Genomic DNA, 25,001 nt, shown 5'->3' with positions numbered 1-25,001 from the left:
TAGGTCATGCCAGGAGTTTACAGTAGGTTGTATCTCTCTAGGTAATGCCAGGAGTTTACAGTAGGTTGTATCTCTCTAGGTCATGCCAGGAGTTTACAGTAGGTTGTATCTCTCTAGGTCATGCCAGTAGGCTACAGTATGTTGTATCCAAGTGGAAACAATTATCAGTTTAATTTGGAAAGTGTTGAATTTGGTCAACAACAAAATGAATGGCTTATTTGCTACGTGAAGTTTACTCGGACATCTTCACAATGTCCGTTGCTGTTGTTCTGGGATTGAGTTGCACTTTTCACACGAAAGTACGTTCATCTCCAGGAGACAGAACACGTCTCCTTCCTGAGTGGTATAACGGCTGCGTGGTCCCATGGTGTTTATACTTGCGTACTATTGTTTGTACAGCTAAACGTGGTACCTTCAGGCGTTTGGAAATTGCTCCCAAGGATGAACCAGAATTGTGGAGGTTCACACCTGGACATCTTTCTTGTGGTGTTTTTCATAGTCAGTAGAAAGGCCTCTTTAGTGTCCTCAGTTTTCATAACTGTGACCTTAATTGCCTACCGTCTGTAAGCTATTAGTGTCTTAACGACCGTTCCACAGGTGCAGGTTCATTAATTGTTTATGGTTCATTGAACAAGCATGGGAAACAGTGTTTAAACCCTTTGCCATGAAGCTCTGTGAAGTTTTTTGGATTTCTACAAATGATCTTTGAAAGACGGGGTCCTGAAAAAGGGACGTTTATTTTTTTTGCTGAGTTTATAAGGGGAGAGGTTTTTTTTTTTTTTTTTTGCCGTACAAGGGGAGGGTCGATTGAAAATATTAACATTGGGGAGGATGGTGCATTTCTTTTATGACACATCAGTTGTTTGTTGACAGTGAGGAATGAGATCTGGCTGTTCTTTGTCAAGGGGCACTGCAAACAAGGAGGTCAAGTTTAAGAGAGAGAGCTTTGCTGGGAGGTGTAATTTTCCCACATTTGCTTTGGCAGAACACCTGAGATCAGGGGAACTTTTTGTCCCTTTTCTTACTCCAAAAGAATCCAGGATAGCTGGCTGGATATGAGTTTATCTAGATCTAAAGGTTGTCAGTAGATACACAATAGCATATCCTCCTCATAGGACAACATCAACCATATACTGTACATCCACAATAATGCACTATGTTGTGCTCCATTTGATAAACCTTTGAAAGCAACACTAGAAGCCTAACATCAATTCTGTGAATGGAGGCCATGGCAGGATATGATTTTGTCCTTCTGGCTAACACAAGTCTCTCATGACAGACTGTTACATAAATGTAATGTCTGTTATATAAACCTAACGTCTGTTCAGATTAATGCTGGAGCATCCACTATAAAACGCCCTACAATTGGGAAGTGAAGAATGGTCAGACTTCGTTTGCCCTGCCAGAAAAAAGAAAGCAATCTAGAGAGACTTCTGTGACCCTTCTAAGATACAAAGGTGCAGTATGTTATGTCATATTAAACTAGATACAAATCATTTGCAGTGTGAATGAAGTACATTCTTGTCATGGGGATGGATTGCTTTACCATTTACATTTCCTTATGGCTTCACAGTGTGTACATTTTGAAGTCACGAGCCACGGATTCAGTGAAGATCCCCTTCCACCTTCCATCCACACTTCCCCCTGTGGTCTGCCATTACTGATACTGGAAACAGGGTCACTTGTTTACATGTGGTTGTTCTGCTTGGGTTTACAGGAAGGTTAGTGTTCAGATTTTTGTTTCAGCAGTGACAACCATTTTGTTTTTCCCCCTCCTGCAGACAGTCACTCTTCTGAGTTCTGACAGGGACTATCAGAAGGTCCAGGGACTTTTCAACAACACCATGAGGGGCTTCCAAATCACCAGCATCGAGAGGGTCCAAAACAGGGACCTCTGGGAAGTCTTCCAGTGGTATGTTTACATCAACTCTCACACACAATCCCAGTGTGTTACTTCCAAAATGCTATGTAAACCCTGGCTTGAACAAGATTATGGGGAAGCAGCTGTTTTTATCCCTCTTTCTTTAAGAAAAGAGATTTGGTGAAGTAAAAAACAATGGAGGTCAAAACAGCAAGGAGCTACATCTCTTCCACGGAACGGACCCAAAACACGTAAACGCCATTTGCAGAGATAACTTCGACTGGAGGCTGTGTGGAACCGACGGAACTGTGTATGGCGAAGGTACCTCATGTTAACCATCTGTCAGAAGTGTAGTCAGATTTTAGAAGCAGTCATTATCTCACTATAGTCTGTCATTTTGTTTTACTGATGATCTTCTCTGTTAATGTTAGGGAGTTACTTTGCCAGGGATGTCAAGTGAGTGAGGTCCATGTTTGTTTTCGGGTGGTTGTTGGTGACTACACACGAGGGAACCTCCACCCCCCCCAAAAGGTGAGGGAACCCCCACTTTCTATGATAGCTGTGTGGAAATGTCCTGGACCCATATATGTGGTGTTTAAAATGAACCAGGTGTCCCCTGAGTTCCCCATTAAGTATGATGATGGCGTCATGCACTCGTCCTCTTCGGCTCCAGCTCCCCCCAAAACTGTCTCTATCCAATCCACTTACATAGTCCAATAACCAACATCCAACCGGATTCAAGCAACAGCTGCTCCTACACTTTGAGTTCATCTCAACCTGCCACCACTTCCTCTAATCCAAGCGATTCTCTTCCCCCTTCACGTCTCCCAAAACCTGCCTGAACTCCATTGGGATTCAGTCAATCCAAGTTCTCAGTTGTTGGATACCACCCTAGGCCAAGCTAATTGGTCTTACACTCCCTTATTCTGCAAACTCCCTCAAAAACTCATTATCCAAACCATCACCCCCTCTCGTACACTTACTACCCCACCCAGCAGCCTCTCTTATACAGTCACTACCCCAGCCAGTACCCCCTCTCCTACACTCCCTCCCACAGCCAGTATCCCCTCTTGTACAGCCAGTACCCCATTTTATACACTCACTTGGCCACCCAGCATCCCCTCTCGCACACTCACGCCCTCACCCAGTGCTCCCTCTCACACACTAACTCCTTCAGCCAGTGCCCCCTCTTACACACTCTCTCTCTCAAACAGTGCCCCCTCTGCCCACACCTTGCTGTTTTAGGGCGGCAGGGTAGCCTAGTGGTTAGAGCGTTGGACTAGTAACCGAAAGGTTGCAAGTTCAAATCCCCGAACTGACAAGGTACAAAACTGTCGTTCTGCCCCTGAACAAGGCAGTTAACCCACAGTTCCTAGGCCGTCATTGAAAATAAGAATTTGTTCTTAACTGACTTGCCTAGTTAAAGGTAAAATGTAAAAAAAAAATAGATTTTTTAAACTTGCACACTCACTACCCCTGCCAGCACCCCTTCTCGCACACTTTCCGTTCAACTGACACACCCTCTCAGCAAGAGCTACTCGCATTCTCTCTGCCAGCAGTACCTCTCACCCACTATCCCCTTCATCCTCATTGAGCACACCTTATCACACACTTTCTCACTCATCGTACTCCCCCACTTACACAGACTCTTCCACACTCTCGGGGTCTCACCACTCCACATCGAGCTCTACTTCTGACACATCTTCTGCTACTATCACATCATCTGGAGTGCAGGAGTTAAACAATTTGCTGGTCAATTTGTAGTGTTTCTGAATGATAATTCCATTTTCATGTCAAATATACATCGTTGGTGTGTTAAACCCTTGCAGCAAGCAAGAATGATGTTAAACACAGGAGGTTGGTGGCACCTTAATTGGGGAGAACGGGCTTGTGGTAATGACTGGAGAGGAATTGGTGGAATGATAAATACATCAAACATGGTTTCCAGGGGTTTGATGCCATTCCAATTGCCTCGTTTCGGTCATTTATGAACCATTCTCGCCTCAGCAGCCTCCTGTGATGTTCAACTAGTAACAGGGAATATGATGAGCACGTTTCCTATGGTCTGCTGACACATTTAGTAAAGTAGTTGGATTTCTGTGTTTAATTAAATAAACTCAATGACCAATAGAAAGTAATTGACTAGATGTGAGGAGTAATGCAGAATAAGCAGGGTGCATTTCAGCAACTTCACCCCTAGGGGGAAGCAAACGCCTTAAAAAGTAGAAAAAACATGAACGTTTTATTTTATGCAGTGGTGCATTCCGAAACTATTATGACTGCGTTTACACAGGCAGCCCAATTCGGATTATTTTGTCAACACTGAACTACACATTATATAATAAATGCCATTTAGCAGACACTTTTATCCAAAGTGACTTACAGTCATGCGTGCATTCCCTTTACGTATGGGTGGTCCTGAGAATCAAACCCACTACAATGGCATTACAAGCACCATGCTCTACCAACTGAGCTAAAAAGGACACATTTCAAAATGTAATCCATAAATACAATTTATTTACACAAGGTAATTTCCCTCCAAATAAATCAAATTAGACAACCAAGGATTATAGATTATCTAGTGATGCCATTGATGTACTTTTTGCTTTCATTTTAGCAAACTGTGATCTTGTCCTGGGTGGAGGTGCGCGTGGAATGGAGGTCATAGAGCCGACCCAGGGTGGTGGATGAGGGACGTAAGTCATCAGGCCTGGCTGAAACGATGGATGTGTCACGGAGTTCAGGGAGCCAAACTGTGCAGAAGCATATGTCAAGGTAGGTCTGGAGGTTCTCTGTCTTGAAGGGTTTGAAACAGAGGGATTGGAGGGAGGCCTGGGTGGGTTTGAGTAGTGTGAAAATAGTGGCTGGGTACTGAGTGTGGGCTGGGCAAAGGCAGGTCCTGTTGGGCAAGGAGATCTGAACCTTGCATTGTTGGGCATCACAGGGGTGGCTGGTGAGCGTAGCATGACTGGAATAGATGTCCAGTGCATGTTGTGGTGGCTCTGGTTCTGGATAAAGTTAGGTGGTGGAACATAGGTCCCAGGCCTGGACCCTTCCCTGTACTGAATAAGGTACTCTGGGTAAACCTGATGCTTCCCGACCACCACAAATACAGAGGGGTTGTAGATATCATCCACACAGCTGTCATAGGAGATGGTGTGACTTCCATCTTTTGAAGGGGGGCAGAGGTAGCTGGAGTGTCCTTGCGTGTAATTTCCCACCAGCACACTACAAACAAACATGGACCTGACTCCTGACTGGCTGGTGTAGCGGTGGGAGAACTTGGCATCCTTGGAGAAGTAGCTTCCTGGAAAGAGATGGGTTAGAATGAGAACAATCACAGTGACAGTGTGACATTACAGATACATTTGTTTTGTCAACTTTTCCACTGTATTTCCACATTGTGACGTGAAAGAGCATAGAAACAAAGATGTGGTCCAATGCCATTTCCACGTAACATACATTCTGATATAAACGTAAAAATCTATTAGATATCACGTGAAATGCAGAACTCACCTTGCCCATAGGGCGTTCCTTGTGTTCCACCCATCCTCCAGTCTATGTTCTGCAGGCATATGGCGTCCACGTTTTTAGAGTCTGTTCCATGGAAGTGCTGCATCTCATTCTCCTTCCCTGCGTTTGTCTTTCTCATCACATCTCCTTGCCTTGGGAGAGGAACAACAGATGCATTTGTCAGTATCTTCATTGGCATGTCACCTCATAGCATTTGCATGTGTCTGCTCGTTTGCTGCTAGAAAACTAGAAATGACCAGTTACCATTAACATGTTACATCTGTTTGCATATGGTATGTTGTCACTGCTTTGATTAACGCAGACAATACGAATATATTTCTTGGGTAGATTTACATTTCTTTTGGCATGAGGAGTTGTGATTCTTACCACGAAAAGACCTCCCACAGGATCCGATTTTGCACCCTCTCAATAGTCGTCACACTGAAGCCAGTCATAGTTTGATGGAAAAGATCCAGAATATTCTTGTGCTCAGCTGAGGAACTCTGCACAGCAACCCTCTAGAGAGAATGCGTTTGAAAAGATCACCTCCTTTTACCAATGTAATAGCTTTATGTTTCACTGCCTTCTGACCAGATGGAAGATCTTATGAGTTAGAACATTATTATGAACCTTGAATCCAGTTTCAGGTACTGAAGATTTATCCCAGTGATTTGGTAAAGCTTTGAATTTCTTCAGGCGGTTACCAGAGTCTTTTTTGCTGAGGAGGAGTAGAGAAAGTTAGACAGCATTATAAGAAAATACAGGTCAGTACAGTATAATCTCAGCCACCTGCCAGCTCTCTCTCTCCGAATTTATATCCAATAGCAATTGAGCCCGGAGACGAAGATAGTGTAGGCTACTCTACAAGGTCTCTTACCAACGTAGGTTGTCACTATCATCAATTGTATCCCTGATTGCCTGGATGTTGCGGTAGGTGGACAACATGGATGCCACCAGTTCATTAGGTACTCCCCTCTGCTGTAGGGTGTTGAGTGGGTGGGGCTCGTAGAAGTCGTGAGACCTGTCACAGTCCACCTCTGCAGCACAGGTTCCTGTAATGTAGCGCTGACAGACGTGGAGTCTTCTGCATTTCTCCTTGTCAGGACAGTATCCGTACTCTCCACTACCTTTGTTGTATGTGAAGCAAACCTGGAGCCAAACACAGACCACTCCTGATGAGGGCTTGATAAAGACATTGGATAAGTGCAAACTCTGTTTAAGTGCACCAGAGTCCCAATTGAAATTCATTATTTGTACAGATATCTGCATGCTCAGTTTAGTACACACACTTGGATGACAGCCCCAAGTCCGTGCATTTATCAGTAGTCATTTTGGACATGGGGAAATAAACATTGAATATACAATGCCTGTGAATCAAAAGTAAGAGTCAGCTTGTGTTCCCATCTGGCATTGCATCTTTATGTCACACCCTGACCATAGAGAGCTGTTTATTCTCTGTTGGTTAGGGCGTGATAGTGACTAGGGTGGGTCATCTAGGTGATTAACGGTTTATGTTGGCCAGGTATGGTTCCCAATCAGAGACAGCTGTTTATCGTTGTCTCTGATTGGGGTACATATTTAGGCAGCCATTTCCTCATTGTGCTTTGTGGGATCTTGTCTACGAATAGTTGCCTGTGTGCACACCAGTAGCGTCACGGTTTGTTTGGTGAGTTTTGAGTAATTAAAATATGTGGAACTCTACGCACGCTGCGCTTTGGTCCAATCATTATGACGGACGTGACACTTTATGCGTGTATTCAACTTGAATTGTACAGAGGCTGACATAAACAGTGCATTCAGAAAGTATGACTTAAAAAACAAAAGTTTGTTACAGCCTTATGTATTGAATGTATTATCATTCCCCCCCCTCATCAATCTACACACAATACCCCATAATGACACAGCAAAAACATTTACATAATTATTCAGACCCTTTACTCAGTACTTTGTTGAAGCACCTTTGGCAGCGATTACAGCCTGGCTTCTTCTTGGGCGTGACACTACAAGCTTGGCACACCTGTATTTGGGGAGTCTCTCCCACTCTTCTCTGCAGATCCTCTCAAGCTCGGTCAGGTTGGATCGGGAGCATCGCTGAGCAGCTATTTTCAGGTCTCTCCGGAGATTTTAGATCGGGTTCGATCATTGGACATTGAGACTTGTCCCGAAGCCACTCCTGCGTTGTCTTGGCTGTGTGGTTAGGGTCGTTGTCCTGTTGGAAGGTGAAACTTTGTCCAGTCTGAAGTCCTGAGCGCTCTGGAGCAGATTGTCATCAAGGATCTCTCTGTACTTTGCTCCATTAAACTTTCCCTCGATCCTGACTAGTCTCCCAGCCCCTGAAAAACATCCCCACAGCATGATGCTGCCACCACCATGCTTCACTGTAGGGCTGGCGCCAGATTTCCTCCAGACGTGACGCTTGGCATTCAGGCCAAAGAGCTCAATCTTGGTTTCATCAGACCAGATAATCTTGTTTCTCTTGGTCTGAGAGTCTTTAGGTGCCTTTTGGCAAACTCCAAGCGGGATGTCATGTGCCTTTTACTGAGGAGTGGCTTCCGTCTGGCTACCCTACCACAAAGGCCTGATTAGTGGAGTGCTGCAGTGATGGTTGTCCTTCCGTAAGGTTCTCCCATCTCAACAGAGGAACTCTAGAGCTCTGCCAGAGTGACCATCGGGTTCTTGGTCACTTCCCTGACCATAGCTCTTCTCCCCCAATTGCTCAGTTTGGCTGGGCGGACAGCTTTAGGAAAAGTCTTGATGGTTCTAAACTTCTTCCATTTAAGAATGATGGAGGCCACTGTGTTCTTGGGGACCTTCAATGCTGCAGAAATATTTTGGTACCCTTCCCCAGATTTGTGCCTCGACACAATCCTGTCTCGGAGCTCAACGGACAATTTCCTACACCTCATGGCTTGGTTTTTGCTCTGACATGCACTGTCAATTGTGTGACCGGGGCGGCAGCATAGCCTTTTGGTTAGAGGGTTGGACTAGTAACCGAAAGGGTTGCAAGTTCAAATCCCCGAGCTGACAAGGTACAAATCTGTCGTTCTGCCCCTGAACAGGCAGTTAACCCACTGTTCCTCATTGAAAATAAGAATTTGTTCTTAACTGACTTGCCTGGTTAAATAAAGGTAAGATAAAAAATATAGACAGGTGTGCCTTTCCAAATCATGTCCAATCAATTGAATTTACCACAGTCGTGTTGTCGAAACATCTCAATGATGATGAACGGAAACAGGATGCACCGGAGCTCAATTTCGAGTCTCATAGCAAAGGGAGACTCTTTGGGAGACTCTCTAAATTCCTATGTAAAAAAGGTATTTGTTTTTATGTCGAATACATTTGCACAAATTTCTAAAAGCTTGTTTTCGCTTTGTCATTATGCGGTATTGGGTGCAGATTAATGAGGGGAAAAAAATATTGAATCCATTTTAGAATAAGGCTGTGACGTAACATTTTGATCAAGTCAAGGGGTCTGAATACTTCCTGAATGCCTATAACGCACATACTGGGGGTAAAAGGGCGTTGTCATTCTGCAGCAGTAATGTAAACAGCTCCTTCCTGTCCAGTTCTTCCAGGTGGTGCTCTCTCAGGACTCTGATGTTGTGCTCTGACGTCAGCTCATGGCAGAGACGGCATCCTTGTCTGGAAATCACAAGAAGAGCGAGAGCCAATTTCTTATTTAGCTCTTAATTTTTGTAAAAAAAAAAATGTTTTTAAATGGCTTAAATGTCAAATCTACACACTGCCATGAACTTGTAGCAATTGACATTCATAGTGTAGTGCATTACCTCTGTCACATTCTGTAAGACCATGTGAATTTAGGAAATGGAAGACAAAATAGTAGTAGAAGTAAAATGACTGCAAGAGTAAAAACAAAACAGAAGTAAAAACGGTTTACCTCTCATTGGATGGACATGTTCCATACAGGTAGAACTTACACAGGTGTAAATTGCTGCAGCCACTACATCCTTTAGCTCTGCATAACCTCATCTTCGTCTGGGCAACTATCAGTTTGTTTCCCATAGAGACAGCCCTGGTAAACATCTCCTGATTCCCTAACACACTTTCCAGGTCATCTTCTGTGGTGCTAATGTTGGCACGCAATTCTCCCAGCTCAAAGGACCCATTATGGGCACAGAGGACCTTGTAGATCAGAGCCCTTGTATCCATGTGAGTCACCGTACAACACATGACTGTTGGTCCTTGCAATTACATGAACTGTACATATATAGTCAAATATGAAGTCGAACTCTGCTCTCCATTAACTACAAAACAGATGACCAGCATGCGACAAAACCATTTCTGACTAAATGAAACTTAGTGTATTTAACCACTCCCCTATTATGAAGGTAGCCAAGTATAACAAACAGGCAACAGAACACACTAATGATGGTACACAGCCTTTTAAATCCGTCACATTGAACTCTGGCCGAGTGGCATGTGGAACATTAATTTACATCACAATAGGCCTGTTCGACACACAGTAGCAGCAGTAGTTAATCATTGATTCAGTTTAAAATCAATAAAGATGATATTTGTCAAAAGATATGTTTCTGACATTTTAAGTGTTTCAAAATCTCTTAGAAAAGAGTAGGATTGTCCAAAAAAACATCCACAATCAATTATTTTCTGAGTTTATTCAGTTTAAAAATAGAGAAATCAAACCTGTTTCATTTACAAAATGTATGGACTGTGTCAGCAGACCTGAGTAAAGGAAACATGCTCATCAAATTCATATTTGTGCAAAATTAACAACGTCTGCACTATTATTAAGCCACTACAAGGTAAAGATACATAGCTATAAAATATATAGTATATCATTTCAATAAATGTTCTGTTTTTGAAAATGTGATGTTCGCCATCAAAACCTTCTATTAACTTACTGCTCCACCCTGACAAAGGCAAGTTATTGTAGAAGGCACTTGTTTTTTTCTTTGGTGTCCCTCCTATGAGCTGTTGGAACACTGTACAGTGATTCAGGAGGAGATCTAGTGAAGGCACCTAGCAACCTATCTGAGGGGGAGAGTGTGCTAGAAGGATTGCTTGACGTGGAGGGGGAAGTGCGTGAGGGAGTTTGTGTGTAAGTGGGGGAGTAGGATGAGTGAGAAAGTGTGTGATAATGTGTGCTCAGTGAGGATGAAGGGGATAGTGGGTGAGAAGAACTACTGTCAGAGAGAGTGCGAGTAGTGGTTGTTGAGCGGGTGTGAGCCCAAGATAGGGTGCCAGTTAAAGGGGAAAGTGTGCGAGAGGGGGTACTGCCTGAGGGAGTGAGTGTAGAAGAGCGGGTACTGGCTGAGGGAGTGAGTGTAGGAGAGCGGGTACTGGCTGAGGGAGTGAGTGTAGGAGAGCGGGTACTGGCTGAGGGAGTGAGTGTAGGAGAGCGGGTACTGGCTGAGGGAGTGAGTGTAGGAGAGCGGGTACTGGCTGAGGGAGTGAGTGTAGGAGAGCGGGTACTGGCTGAGGGAGTGAGTGTAGGAGAGCGGGTACTGGCTGAGGGAGTGAGTGTAGGAGAGCGGGTACTGGCTGAGGGAGTGAGTGTAGGAGAGAGGGTGGGGGGTTGGGGAGCCAGTCTTCGAGAGGCTGTACTGGCTGGAGTAGTGAGTGTAGGAGAGAGGGTACTGGCTGGGGTAGTGAGTGTAGGAGAGAGGGTACTGGCTGGGGTAGGATGTGTATAAGAGAGGGTACTGGCTGGGGTAGTGAGTGTAGGAAAGGGTGTACTGGCTGGGGAAGGGAGCGTATAAGAGAGGGTACTGGCTGGGGCAGGGAGCGTACAAGAGAGGGTACTGGCTGGGGCAGGGAGCGTACAAGAGAGGGTACTGGCTGGGGCAGGGAGCGTACAAGAGAGGGTACTGGCTGGGGCAGGGAGCGTACAAGAGAGGGTACTGGCTGGGGCAGGGAGCGTACAAGAGAGGGTACTGGCTGGGGCAGGGAGCGTACAAGAGAGGGTACTGGCTGGGGCAGGGAGCGTACAAGAGAGGGTACTGGCTGGGGCAGGGAGCGTACAAGAGAGGGTACTGGCTGGGGCAGGGAGCGTACGAGAGGTTGTACTGGCACGGGTAGTGAGCGTACGAGAGGGTGTACTGGCAGGGGTAGTGAGCGTACGAGAGGGTGTACTGGCAGGGGTAGTGAGCGTACGAGAGGGTGTACTGGCAGGGGTAGTGAGCGTACGAGAGGGTGTACTGGCTGGGGTAGTGAGCGTACGAGAGGGTGTACTGGCAGGGGTAGTGAGCGTACGAGAGGGTGTACTGGCTGGGGTAGTGAGTGTGTGAGAGAGGTTTGCAAATGAGGAAGAGAAATCTGGGCCTCGGGTGATATCCACTAATTGAGAACTTGTGGCTGGCTTTATGAGGACTGGAGATTGAATGAATATCAATGGGGCTTGGGCAGGTTTTGGGAGCGACTGATGGACAAAACGTGAAGTGGGACGAGAATGGGTTGGATTTGAGGAAGTGGTGGCTGCAGTTTTAGATGGATTCAAAGTGGATGGAACTCTCTTCGATGGGGTAGCAGCAGCTGTGGCTTGAATCCGGTTGGATTTTGGGGTTAAGGAAGTGGATTGGATAGAGACAGTTTTGGGTGGAGCTGGAGCCGATGTGGACCAGTGCATGACGCCATCATCATATTTGATGAGGAACTCTGGGTAAACCTGGTGCCTTTCAAACACCACATATATGGATGGGTTCAGGACATTGTCCACACAGCTGTCATAGAGAGTGGGGCTTCTCTCGCCTTTTGGAGGGGGGCGACGGAGCCCCGAGTTCCCCCGTGTGTAGTCGCCAACAAGCACCTGACAAGCAAACATGGACCTCACTCCTGAGTGGCTGGTGTAGCTGTGTGAGTACTTGGCATCCCTGGCAAAGTAACTCCCTAAAACAGAGAAGATCATCAGTAAAACAAAATGACTGACTATAGTGAGATAATGACGGCTTCTAAAATCTGACAGATGGTTAACATGAGGTACCTTCGCCATACACAGTTCCGTTGGTTCCACACAGCCTCCAGTCAAAGTTATCTCTGCAAATGGCCTCTACGTGTTTTGGGTCCGTTCCATGGAAGAGATGTAGCTCCTTGCTGTTTTGACCTCCATTGTTTTTCTTCATTAAATCTCTCTTCCTGAGAAAGAATAAATGACCATTAAGAATTGACCATTAGCTGCTGTTACTGTATGAAATCACCATTAGCTGCTGTTACTGTATGAAATCACCATTAGCTGCTGTTACTGTATGAAATCACCATTAGCTGCTGTTACTGTATGAAATCACCATTAGCTGCTGTTACTGTATGAAATCACCATTAGCTGCTGTTACTGTATGAAATCACCATTAGCTGCTGTTACTGTATGAAATCACCATTAGCTGCTGTTACTGTATGAAATCACCATTAGCTGCTGTTACTGTATGAAATCACCATTAGCTGCTGTTGAGATTGATACGTTCAGATGGTTATTCCCTATTGAAATGTGGCCTCTAGGTACCCTCTGTAAGGCCAGAGGTCACCTTAAAGCAGCTCTCAGTAACTGGTATCTGGGCCCGAGACACAACATCTTATGGGCGTCTTTAAGCGATTAATATGTTTCAAATGTATAGTCTATTCAACCCCAAGGTCTCCACCTTGATTTAATGCTTTGGCAGTGAACAGAGATGGGCAAGAGTGTTTAGGTCAGCCCTCTCGTCAGAGGGGAGGAGGTGAGATTTGCTCTAGACCTCTTACATGAACATGTCGGTCTTCTCCTATGCATATGTCTGTCTGTCTCTTTTTGTCTAATAAACCTTTAAATATAGGAGATGGTCACCTTATATGTTGTATCTCACATTTCTACACACCCTGACCAGGTTTTCAAATCCTAACACTACTTCCCCATAATCACATTCAAGCCAGGGTTTACATAGCATTTTGGAAGTAACACGCTGGGATTGTGTGTGAGAGTTGATGTGAACATACCACTGGAAGACTTCCCAGAGGTCCCTGTTTTGGACCCTCTCGATGCTGGTGATTTGGAAGCCCCTCATGGTGTTGTTGAAAAGTCCCTGGACCTTCTGATAGTCCATGTCAGAACTCAGAAGAGTGACTGTCTGCAGGAGGGGGAAAAACAAAATGGTTGTGACAGCCGACAGGGCAATGTTAATGCTAAACTTCCCTGCAATTCCAAAGCCGGAGAATCACATGTAAACAAGTGACCTTGTATCCAATGTCAGGAATCGCAGACTTGTCCCAAGATCCAGGAACAGCTTTGAAATTGCGTGGTCCATTTCTCCTGAAATGACATATGAGAAATAACCTTCATATACAAGAAAAAAGTATTATGATTATAAGTCATCTATTAGGTACAAAGAGAAATGGTTCGATTCAGAACATAGACCCATTCTCAGTCCAATTCCATTCATAAATTACCTGCTCCTTGCAGCTTGTGCGTCCACAGTTGAAACAAAGACTGGACGTCGTCTGACCATCCTTACAGTACCATATGCTTTGTTTTTTTGTGTCATGTCTGTAATTACAAGATAACTATTTGAACCAGCATCCTTACAGTTCCTGTTCAACATCTCTAACATCTAGGCTACCTGCTGCCAATTTTAGTAATAGAATTTGAGGGGGCGTATACCGGTCAAAAGTTTTAGAACACCTACTCATTCAAGGGTTTTTCTTTATTTTTTAAAACTTTTTACAGTAGTAGAATAATAGTGAACACATCAAAACTATGAAATAACACATATGTAATCATGTAGTAACCAAAAAAGTGTTAAAAAAAATCTAAATATGTCAAATCGCCACCCTTTGTCTTGATGACAGCTTTGCACGCTCTTGGCATTCTCTCAACCAGCTTCATGAGGTAGTCACATGGAATGCATTTTAATTAACAGGTGTGCCTTCTTAAAGGTTTAATGTGCACAAATTCTTTCCATCTTAATGCATTTGAGCCAATCAGTTGTGTTGTGACAAGGTAGGGGTGGTATACAGAAAATAGCCCTGTTTGGTAAAAGACCAAGTCCATAAAATGGCAAGAACAGCTCAAATAAGCAAAGAGAAACAACAGTCCATCATTACTTTAAGACATGAAAGGTCAGTCAATACGGAACATTTCAAGAACTTTTCAAGTTTCTTCAAGTGCAGTCGCAAAAACCATCAAGCGTTATGATGAAACTGGCTCTCATGAGGACCACCACAGAAATGGAAGACCCAGAGTCGCCTCAGCTGCAGAGGATAAGTTCATTAGAGTTACCAGCCTCAGAAATTGCAGCCCAAATAAATGCTTCACAGAGTTCAAGTAACAGACATCTCAGCATGAATTGTTCAGAGGAGAATATGTGAATCAGGCCTTCATGGTCAAATTGCTACAAAGAAACCACTACTAAAAGTAACCAATAATGAGAATTGACTTGCTTGGGTCAAGAAACATGAGCAATGGACATTTGACCAGTGGAAATGTCATTTGGTCTGATGAGTCCAAATTTGAGATTTTTGGTTCCAACCACTGTGTCTTTGTGAGATGCAGAGTAGGCTTTTCTGGTGACACAGTGAGTGATGTATTTAGAGTTCAAGGCACACTTAACCAGCATGGTTACCACAGCATTCTGCAGTGATACGCCATCCCATCTGGTTTGCGCTTAGTGGGACTATAATTTGTTTTCAACAGGACAATGACCCAGCACATGGACTCCAGACCAATTTGGTTCTAACAGTCATTGGTTCGTGAGACAAAGAATGGGTGAACGGATGATTTCTGCATGTGTATTTCCCACTGTAAAGCATGGAGGAGGAGGTGTTATGGTGTGGAGGTGCTTTGCTGGTGACACTGTCTGTGATTTATTTAGAATTCAAGGCACACTTAACCTGCATAGCGAACAACATTCTGCAGCGATACGCCATCCCATCTGGTTTGGGCTTAATGGGACCAGCTTCAGCTATTTTACGAAGAAAGAGAGTGATTGAGTGCTGCATCAGATGACCTGGCCTCCACAATCCCCCGACCTCAACCAAATTGAGATGGTTTGGGATGAGTTGTACCTCAGAGTGAAGGAAAAGCAGCCAACAAGTGCTCAGCATATGTGGGAACTCCTTCAAGACGGTTGGAAACGCATTGCAGCTGAAGCTGGTTGATAGAATGCCAAGAGTGTGCAAAGCTGTCATCAAGGCAAAGGATGGCTATTTGAAGAATCTCATAAAATATATTTTGATTTATTTAACACTTTTTTTGGTTAGTACATGATTCCATATATGTGATTTCATTGTTTTGATGTCTTCACTATTATTCTACAATGTAGAAAATAGTAAAAAAATAAAGAAAAACCCTTGAATGAGTAGGTGTTCTAAAACTTTTGACTGGTAGTGTATAAGAGTTGCCTTTCAGACTAACTGTAACTTGTGCTAAGCGCTTTAACTAAAATGTATTATTATAACAGAAAGTTGCACATGAGAGCTGTTTTTCAAGAGTTTGAAATGTGTTACCTCTGAAACTCAGCTCATAAGACTGCTGGCCTGCGGTGAACTTCACCACAGCACTTTGATCCTCCTGGAACCTTTTCTCGAGGTCTTCACTGGTGATGGACGACAATCTGTGCATCTCTTTCTGTGATTTATAGGGAAAAAAAACATCTATTTCAAGGGGAACAACAGTTTACTATATCTATTATTGTCCTCGTAACACATCAGCCTGTTTTGAGTGTTTTCACACCACTTACGATGGATGCGTACTGGATCCATTTGCCGTACTCGTCCTCCCAGAACCACACCCACTCTGTGGTGAGTACGTATGTGGGCTGGGTCACAGAGGAAACTGTGGAGAGACGGCGAACTTCCCGTAACCCGTGGCTCATGGAGTCGAAACGCACACGCTCAGATCCCTCACTGTGAAGGCATGACAAATGTAAATGGTACAAAAAACACAAATGGCTATATTGTACCTTATTCACAGTTCGACGGTTTTTCTAGTTAAAGGTAGACTCGGCAAAATGATATTGCCACAAGCAGCACCGCAGATATTGAGATGCAAGACAGTCACACACAGTACTATATCTGAGCATGTGCACGTGTTCGCTTCGCTGTTACAGCGTGGTACCAAAACAGCGGGGAAGTTGAGTCTTGCGCTCCAACTCTCTTAGTTGTTGAGGAAGTCGCTGAGTCTATCTTTAAGTATGACATAACAACATACTGTACCTGTGTATCTTAGAAGGGTCACAGAAGTCTCTCTCGATTTCTTCGTTTTCTGGCAGAGCTGACCAAGTCTGTCCATCGTTCACTTCCCACTTGTAGGGCATTTTGAAGTGGACTCTCCAGCATTTCTCTGAAAGTCATACATTTTTAGTGAGATGTGATATGTTGCTGAGTATCACTGTTGCACCTGGGTAACAGCCTGATTTGTCCCTAAATTGTGGTTTCCCGGGGTTTGTATTGTGTCTCTACTGACAACCTTGACAGTTGTAGATAAACTCATATCCGGCCGGGTGCCATAGCTTCTACCGGAGTAAAAATCAGGCAAGGTGTTCTGTCAAAGCAAACATGGGAACGCTATCCTCCAGACACTCTGCCACCACACACAATATCTCCCTCGTTAAATGTACCTCCTTGTTTGCAGTCCCCCTTGACAAAGAACAGGCAGATCTCCTTCCTCACTGTAAATAAATAAAGAACAAATAAACAAACATTTAGTTACATGAAATCAAAGTTGGTAACAAGGTTGAGGTCAATACCATCTCAATACCATGTCAATTCATAAAGCCCAGAAATTCCAATTCCACCTTTTCCTCACTAGCTAGGTTTCCATCCAAACTATATGCACATTTTCCTACCAGAGATCTGCTTCCATCAAATTAAAAGGCTGTGCATGATGACATAGCGCACATAAAAATAACTTTTGTGGTTAAATTCCCAAGTACCGAATAATTGTTTTTGCGTTATATAGCGAATGTACCCACTCTTATTGACACGTGCGCTCTAGCCACCAGCTCGCAGATACAGTGCTGGTATAGCTTACATGAACACCCATTTGCACACACTGTATCTAGATTTTTCTATTGTGTTATTTACTGTACTTTTGTTTATTCCATGTGTAACTCTTGTTTTTTTGTTGTACTGCTTTGCTTTATCTTGGCCAGGTTGCAGTTGTAAATGAGAACTTGTTTTCAACTGGCCGACCTGGTTAACTAAAGGTGAAATAAATGTAAAACATTAGACAAAAGAGCAAGATCATTTTTATTTGTCAAATGGCAGCCAAGCATTGATGATCATGTCACCAGAATAAGACCCTTGATGTTTATTGGAAAGGAGCATCAAGTGTGTCACCGTGCACTTTCACCCCCCTGTGAAGTTCATAACTTATTTCACCTGTAGCCTAAATCTGTATGCTTTCTCCAGTTGTAGTAGGACCACACAACATGTCACCCTGTGACTCCAAGTTTACTTAAATATTATGGTTATTACATCAATATTTGAGAATGAGTATTTCCACAGCCATTTCTCGCATAATCACTTTTACCGACCCCCCCCCCCCAAAAAAACCACACGATATCTAGCGTATTTTGTTGTCGACATTTGGAAAGTTTACCAAGAAATGTTCATTTTCATGCAACATGTACTTTACTCGCATAAAAAGGTTGGATGGAAACCTGGTTATTGAAAAGCATTGAAGAGAATTGGAATATCAGTGTACTTATTGAATTGACTGGTGTCATCGCTGATGAAAGGAGTGGACCAAGGTGCAGCGTGGTGAGCGTACATGTTCTTTAATTAAGAAAAGACGCCGAACAAAACAATACACGACAAAACAAAACCCTGAAGCTTAAGGCTAAGTGCCATAAAGAAAGTCAACTTCCCACAAACACAGGTGGGGAAAAGGGTACCTACTTATCGTTCCCAATCAGAGACAACGATAGACAGCTGTCCCTGATTGAGAACCATACCCGGCCAGAACAGAGATAAAAAAATCATAGAAACACAACACATAGAAATGCCCACCCTAACTTGCGCCATGACCAAACCAAAATAGAGACATAAAAATGATCTCCAAGGTCAGGGCGTGACAACTGGTCTGGAATTTAAATGGAATTGACCCCAACCATGGCTGGCAAGCAAGTCCATAGAGAAATACTTTTGCAGGCAACTATAGCGACTGTTCTGAAACATTATTCCCCACTGAACACAACCCTGTTGTTTGCTCCTGCAGCCGTCTACCTGTATTTCTCTGAGGACAGCTCTGGGGCCTGTTGATGGAAGCAGCACCGCCGGCACCTTCACTTTTCATGGCCTGGATGTTCTGGTAGGTGGACAACATGGATGCCATTAGATCGTTTGGCACTCCCCTCTGCTGCAGGGTCCTCCGTGGGTGTGGCTCGAAGAAGTCATGACACCTGTTGCAGTTGGCTCCCGAGGAGCAGGTTCCTCTGATGTACCTGTCGCACACGTGAAGTCTCCTGCACCCCTCCTGATCAGGGCAGTTGCCATATTGCCCGGTGCCTTTGTTATAAGAGTTGCACACCTGAAAGAGTGAGAGACAAGGCTTTTAAAATACTTGTTTACCATACTCTATGTGCAAGAAAGCATGAGATGAACACACAGAGCTATTGGGTAAATCTATTTGAATTCAATCCCTTTTTGACAAAAACCTTCCCTTCCAAGTGCTACACTTTTTGAAGTTTAATGCCAAAACATACAAGAGATTTAAAAACTATTTTAAGTGAGAATAACACAGCCTAATTCAGACTCTTAGAGGGGGTGCTTCCAAAATAATGTGATTTGTACCGCATACAAGGTAAAGCATTGGATTCTTCACACCATAGTAGGACATCATACCATTACGGTACCTTTTCATGCTTGAATTTTTTTAATTAGAGCAAGCTTTGCTTTTATACTTACCAGACGATCAGGCTTGATTGAGCTGTTTTGTCTTGTAATGTGTTGCCTGCCTGTATTTTCTTAAACCTTTATTTTAACAATACACGTCATTGAAAAAAAGAACATCCTTTTTTGGTCTGTATGTGCCCAACAGGTGGTGGTGTGTTGGACACAGTATCTCAGATAGGATGTATCTATCTGCATTCCTCATTTCAGTAACTGTTAGCTTCCCTGCGTAATATTGACATCAGCGCAGAAGCACTTGTGTTTCAAACATGGTCCTGTTTGATCAATTGCTGGGCTGATCAATGGACAGTTCATTACCTCGTGCAAAATAATATGTAGCTTAAAGTTCTGATTGTATTTATGTTTATAGTAAAGATGTTGATGCAACAATACACATTTACAATGGGCTTATATCTAAAAATACATAGACAAATGATATACAGTACTAGTCAAATGTTTGGACACCTACTTATTCAAGGGTTTATCTTTATTTTTTACTATTTTCTACATTGTAGAATAATCGTGAAGAAATCAAAACTATGAAATAACACATGTGGAATCATGTAGTAACCAAAAAAGTGTTAAACAAATCAAAATATATTTTAGATTCTTCAAAGTAGCCACCCTTTGCCTCGATGACAACTTTGCACACTCTTGGCATTCTCTCATCCAGCTTCATGTAGTAATCACCTGGAATGCATTTCAATTAACAAGTGTTCCTTGTTAAAAGTGAATTTGTGGAATTTCTTTCCTTCTTAATGCGTTTGAGCCAATCAGTTGTTGTGACAAGGTAGGGGTGGTATACAGAAGATATCCCTATTTGGTAAAAGACCAAGTACATATTATTGCAAGAACAGTTCAAATAAGCAAAGAGATGACAGTCCATCATTACTTTAAGACATGAAGGTCAGTCAATACGGAACATTAAGAACTTTTCAAGTTTCTTCAAGTGCAGTCGCAAAAACCATCAAGTGCTATGATGAAACTGGCTCTCATGGGGACCGCCACAGAAATGGAAGACAGAGTTTCCTCTGCTGCAGAGGATAAGTTTGCCACAAATGAACTGCACTTCCGATTTCAGCCGAAATAAATCCTTCAGAGTTCAAGTAACAGACACATCTCAACATCAACTGCTCAGAGGAGACTGCGTGAATCAGGCCTTCATGGTCAAATTGCTACAAAGAAACCACTACTAAAAGGACTCCAATAAGAAGAAGAGACTTGCTTGGGACAAAAAAACACGAGCAATGGACATTAGACCGGTGGAAATCTGTCCTTTATTCTGAGGAGTCCAAATTTGACATTTTTAGTTCCAACCGCCGTGTCTTTGTGAGACGTTGAGTAGGTGAACGGATGATCTCTGCATTGTTTCATACTTTTTTGGTTACTACATTACATATGTATTATTTTGTGATTTTGATGTCTTCACAATTATTCCTCAATGTAGAAAAAAAATAAAAATAAAGAAAACCCTGAAATGAGTAGGTGTTTACAAACTTTTGACTGGTACTGTATATATCTATACCGTTATATATAATTGTAATTGCAGTCCATTATCCATCTGAAGAGTATGAATTAGGCTATTTGAGAAGGTTTGAATCCAAAGCAACCAGCCACCACAGTTTGAATTACAATACCAACATAGCTACTGTAGTAGGGCAAAGCTATGTGCTGGAAAACCTTGGTAGAGCGTTGGTGGAATAAGCATTATGGTACTCGTGAATTTCTTTTCTTTTTCGGCTTCAGACCAATGCCTATTCTGACTTCAAATCTAGTAGTTTTTCATTTCCATGGTTTCACACCGGAAGATGATTACGCAACATTATAATACAGCTTAACACATGCTATCCTTGTGAACCCTCACAATGTTGTGCGTTTTGACTTATTGATAAGATCCCAGCTCATAATCCTACTGATCATTGCTCAAAGCAAATTGGCGAGAGCAAATATTTACAATGGGATTACACAATGTATCTGGCTAGATGACGACAGGAGCGTGAAATATGGATGAGCTGTTCTCAAAGGAAAAGTTCTGAAATATTCTCTCTCACCAAGGCAAGGTGCGACCGTGAATGTATCATAGTCATCCACCTCGGAAACGACTTGGGACACACAAAGGTGCGTCAGATGTGAGCTGCCATCCAACTGTTCCCCGGGACAACGGTGATCTACTCTGACATCACACAGTAAAGGAGTTGGAAGTTCCAGTGGGAGGAGAACAGCAGGGCGGCAGGTTAGCCTAGTGGTTAGAGCGTTGGACTAGTAGCCAGAAGGTTGCAAGTTCAAACCCCCGAGCTGACAAGGTACAAATCTGTCGTTCTGCCCCTGAACAGGCAGTTAACCCGCTGTTCCTAGGCCGTCATTGAAAATAAGAATTTGTTCTTAACTGACTTGCCTGGTTAAATAAAGGTCAAATAAATTAATAAAACAAGCACAAAGAGATGGCCCGGTGCTCTGTCAACCAGCTGGTGTTTGCATTTCCCACAATCCACCATTCTGCCATAAAGCACTGTGTCCCTGGGCAGTACCTTGGGGATTACGTGCATCTCACCGATGAGGGGAAACAACCTGTTCCTCGAGAATCTGACAGCTGGGCCCGTATCCACAAAGCATCTCAGGGTAGACAATTGGGCATAAGTGCTGAGCATAGAGAGATTTTACTCCTACTCTTATGGGTAAAAATAGAAGCTATGCAAGAAGCCTCTTTAGTCGTAAGGTATTTAGGACACCTTGTGAGCTGTCCTAACCATTTAAGAGTTACCAGCAGGTGTCTTGATTATAGAAAAAGGTAGCGAGTCAGTGGTTCCGGCATCATAGACAGGCAATTGCTTTGGAGTTGAAAGAATGTTTTGATATTTCTATATGATCAACCCATAAATAATCTAGGCCTACATGCAACAGTACCTGTTGCGCTTTTGACAATGATTTCACATAAGGCCTAATTCACATGATATAATGCCTACCATTAGGCTAATAATCAAATCACATTTTTCTTTTGGTTATTTCATTAACCTACATGTTATTTCAAGCAGAATATGACATTGTTAATAAAGACACCGAAATTGGTCATGCGTAGATATAATGGTAATATTATACAAAACAGTTAAAACATACTGTTTGGATCAGTGCAAAACGACTATCACATTATTGAAAATATGGGAATTGTAAAAAAAAAAGAGTTATGCATGCCAACATATTTAGGCAAGAACTAAGAGTGATCGTGTCAGGTGAAAATTGTATCAAACTTTTTATCATTTCTAAAATTTACTGTAGTCACATTCACCGTGGTTGTCTGAAGCGTGCTATAAATTTCACAGGCTGCAATGCCTGCATCGCCATTGGTTATTCCCATACCCGCAGGAAGTAGGGGTGCTGCCACCCCCTGAAATATCAGAATCAATTAAATTATCATAATAATAAACAATTAAGACGTTGAATTATTTCTTACAGAAGAAATATGAAACTCATAACAAATTGAAAGGGAACAGTTTGGAGATGGGAAAATGATCAGACCAAAAGGCGAGGACACAACAGCACGTGACAAGACTGAAACCAAAACAGTACACTGTTGATTTTATATGCATTTGACATTTACTAGATAACACCATCTGAAAATACTCTGGATACATTCAGTGACATGATAAAACTTTCCCAGGAAAATGTGGGATCGGTACCACATAAAACAACAGGGTTTGAGTGAGAGCACTAACTGGTGTCCCCAAGTGACCACACACACCTCTCCAACATGATTTGAACACTCTTGTATGACTCAAAGATGAGTCTTCAACTATAAAGGGGCTTTTTTGAGTTCTCCTTGCTGTGCTGTTGAGGAACTAGAGGAAGCACACTTGTAGTTGATTTGTTTGGAACACAAGCCCTGCCACCATACAATTACTGCTATTATTTACGTAATCCAAAAACATAAATCTCAATCTAGGTCCAGGTGGGCATGATTTGAAAGGTTGTTCTATTGCCAACAAGACTAGCTGAATGATAAAATATGACATTACAGTGTCAGGCTTTCACAATGCAATTCAGGGAAACAGAGTGTAATTTTAGTGCACATGGAAAAGGAGTCATGAGTACATTCAGGTGTGTGTGTGTGTGTGTGTGTAGCGCCAAATCTTCTTCACAGTAGACGTACATAGGCTCATTCTGTTCAGGGTACAACGCCATGTCATCTCGTAACTGTACATCAAACATAGTGATCATAAACATTGAAACTGTGGGAGTTTTATGATTTGGAGATGTGATGTGCACATTTGGACTCACAGGTGTTTGGCTGGCTTGTATGACATCAAAGCAGTATTTATTATAATCCTCAATATCTCACATTTCAATATACTGTACATTGAGACCTCTTAATTAACAGCATTTCCCTCACCCAGTCAACAAAATATTTACAAAATTTGCCCAATTAGTGGGAGGGATGGGGGCAACTTCTTGTCATGCAAGGTGCTCAAGTTCAGAATGTCTGTCAGTCAAAACCCTTACAGCACTGTGGAGCACAAGGTGTCTGACAAGGGTGTCTGACAAGATGTAGAGCATCTTACTGTACTGCCACTGAGTGCCCAAATCTGCTATTTTCAACCTGGGTACGAATGTAAAGGGTTAATATTTTTTACAATTATCAAAAGAAAATCACAAAAAAAAAATCAAAACAATGTTGTAGCTTAGACCCTATTATGTTGTGTCCGCCATCAGTTGAGACACAACATGCTCTAGAATACACAGTGGGTATCATGTTTTGGCTGATAAATGTACTAAAATGGGAATACAATTGCAACGTCTACTTTCAAAATGGTTCCAGAAAGACTGTTGGAGGTGCACATATCAGAGAATGTTGACTTGAATGGGAAAATGTTGTTTTCAATTATACTGTCGATCCTCCATAGGAAACCTTTTGAACTTGAACCTGATCGAACATCTCTGGTGAGAAAATAGCTGTGCAGCGATGCTCCCCATCCAACCTGACAGACCTTGAGAGGATCTGCAGAGAAGGATGGGAGAAAACACCCCAAATACAGGTGTGCCAAGCTTGTAGAGTCATACCCAAGAAGACTCAAGGCTGTAATCCCTGCCAAAAGTGCTTCAGCAAAGTACTGAGGGTCTGAACACTTACGTAAATGTGATATTTCATTTCATATATATATATAAAACTATTTTTTGCTTTGTCATTATGGGGTATTGTGTGTAGATTTTAGATGTTTTATTTTTTAAATACATTTAGTTGAATTTATATCCAGCTGTAACGTAGCAACATGTGAAAAAAAGTCAAAGGGTCTGAATACTTTCCGAATGCACTGTAGGGTGTAAAAATGTTTAGATTCAAATCATAGGCCTATGATATTGAATGTAGGCTACCTGTTGTGCGTATGTTCATGTGTGTAAAATTGCCTCGCCTGACAGGGTGTAGGCCTAGTGGAGTGGAAACGCAAGTAAACGCCATTTACCCACCCTTTTCAGAAGAATGCAGTATAGGGAGCGTTACTTTTCACTGTGACTGGCAATCAGAGTTTACCCACCTATTCGTTACCACTACATCACTGGCTACCGGTAGGCCTATTAGAAGTTCATGGTAATTCACATTGTAGCCTAGTCTAGTAAAGTTGACTGTGTGTGTTAGGATGACCATCCCATTTTCCCCAGGACAGGTTCAGCCCTGTTTCAGTTGTCATGACTTTTCAGGCTACAAAAAAAAAGGTATTTGCTAGAAAGACACATCAGTTAATGTAGACTAATAAATGGTAATCCCTGAATATCTTTAGGTACACGTTTTGGTGTTTTGTAACAG

At 42.8% G+C, this 25,001-nt stretch overlaps 2 protein-coding genes across 5 annotated transcripts in view; both read right to left on the bottom strand.

Annotated features, from left to right (window-relative positions):
* Positions 1–4,081: 4,081 nt before the first annotated feature.
* On the bottom strand, positions 4,082–9,661 carry LOC124014206 (protein mono-ADP-ribosyltransferase PARP12-like). The gene is made up of 7 exons (XM_046328974.1): positions 9,273–9,661; positions 8,881–9,016; positions 6,252–6,523; positions 6,005–6,092; positions 5,762–5,892; positions 5,378–5,526; positions 4,082–5,168 (listed from the first exon to the last, which is right to left on the bottom strand). Exons 1-7 carry the CDS (start codon positions 9,563–9,565, stop codon positions 4,429–4,431), a joined length of 1,809 nt encoding a protein of 602 aa, XP_046184930.1. The 5' UTR covers positions 9,566–9,661; the 3' UTR covers positions 4,082–4,428.
* A 328-nt stretch (positions 9,662–9,989) lies between these two features.
* LOC124014205 (protein mono-ADP-ribosyltransferase PARP12-like) overlaps positions 9,990–25,001 on the bottom strand; it is a 21,179-nt gene continuing 6,167 nt past the window's right edge. For 3 of the 4 annotated variants that reach the window (XM_046328973.1, XM_046328970.1, XM_046328972.1), the window contains exons 3-12: positions 18,542–18,845; positions 16,933–16,983; positions 16,529–16,655; positions 16,054–16,219; positions 15,821–15,941; positions 13,766–13,862; positions 13,553–13,628; positions 13,316–13,446; positions 12,336–12,487; positions 9,990–12,241 (exon numbers count right to left, since the gene is read on the bottom strand). In XM_046328973.1, the coding sequence (XP_046184929.1) occupies positions 10,281–12,241; positions 12,336–12,487; positions 13,316–13,446; positions 13,553–13,628; positions 13,766–13,862; positions 15,821–15,941; positions 16,054–16,219; positions 16,529–16,655; positions 16,933–16,983; positions 18,542–18,845 (3,186 nt within the window). In that variant the 3' untranslated portion in view covers positions 9,990–10,280. The remainder of the gene's footprint in view (positions 12,242–12,335; positions 12,488–13,315; positions 13,447–13,552; positions 13,629–13,765; positions 13,863–15,820; positions 15,942–16,053; positions 16,220–16,528; positions 16,656–16,932; positions 16,984–18,541; positions 18,846–25,001) is intronic. The other variant, XM_046328971.1, reaches the window with a different exon arrangement.

This window comes from Oncorhynchus gorbuscha, linkage group LG25 (genome assembly GCF_021184085.1).
Source record: "Oncorhynchus gorbuscha isolate QuinsamMale2020 ecotype Even-year linkage group LG25, OgorEven_v1.0, whole genome shotgun sequence".
Taxonomy (NCBI): Eukaryota; Metazoa; Chordata; class Actinopteri; order Salmoniformes; family Salmonidae; genus Oncorhynchus; species Oncorhynchus gorbuscha.
Note: the sequence above shows the minus strand (reverse complement) of the source record. Positions and strands in the feature narration are given on the sequence as shown.

Coding starts and splice junctions, on each gene's coding strand:
- LOC124014206 (XM_046328974.1), bottom strand. CDS start 9,565: ATGTGTTGTACGGTGACTCACATGGATACAAGGGCTCTGATCTACAAG. Junction 6,093..6,251: donor GATAGTGACAACCTACGTTG/GTAAGAGACCTT, acceptor ACTCCTCCTCAG/CAAAAAAGACTCTGGTAACC. Junction 5,169..5,377: donor AGGAACGCCCTATGGGCAAG/GTGAGTTCTGCA, acceptor ATCTCTTTCCAG/GAAGCTACTTCTCCAAGGAT.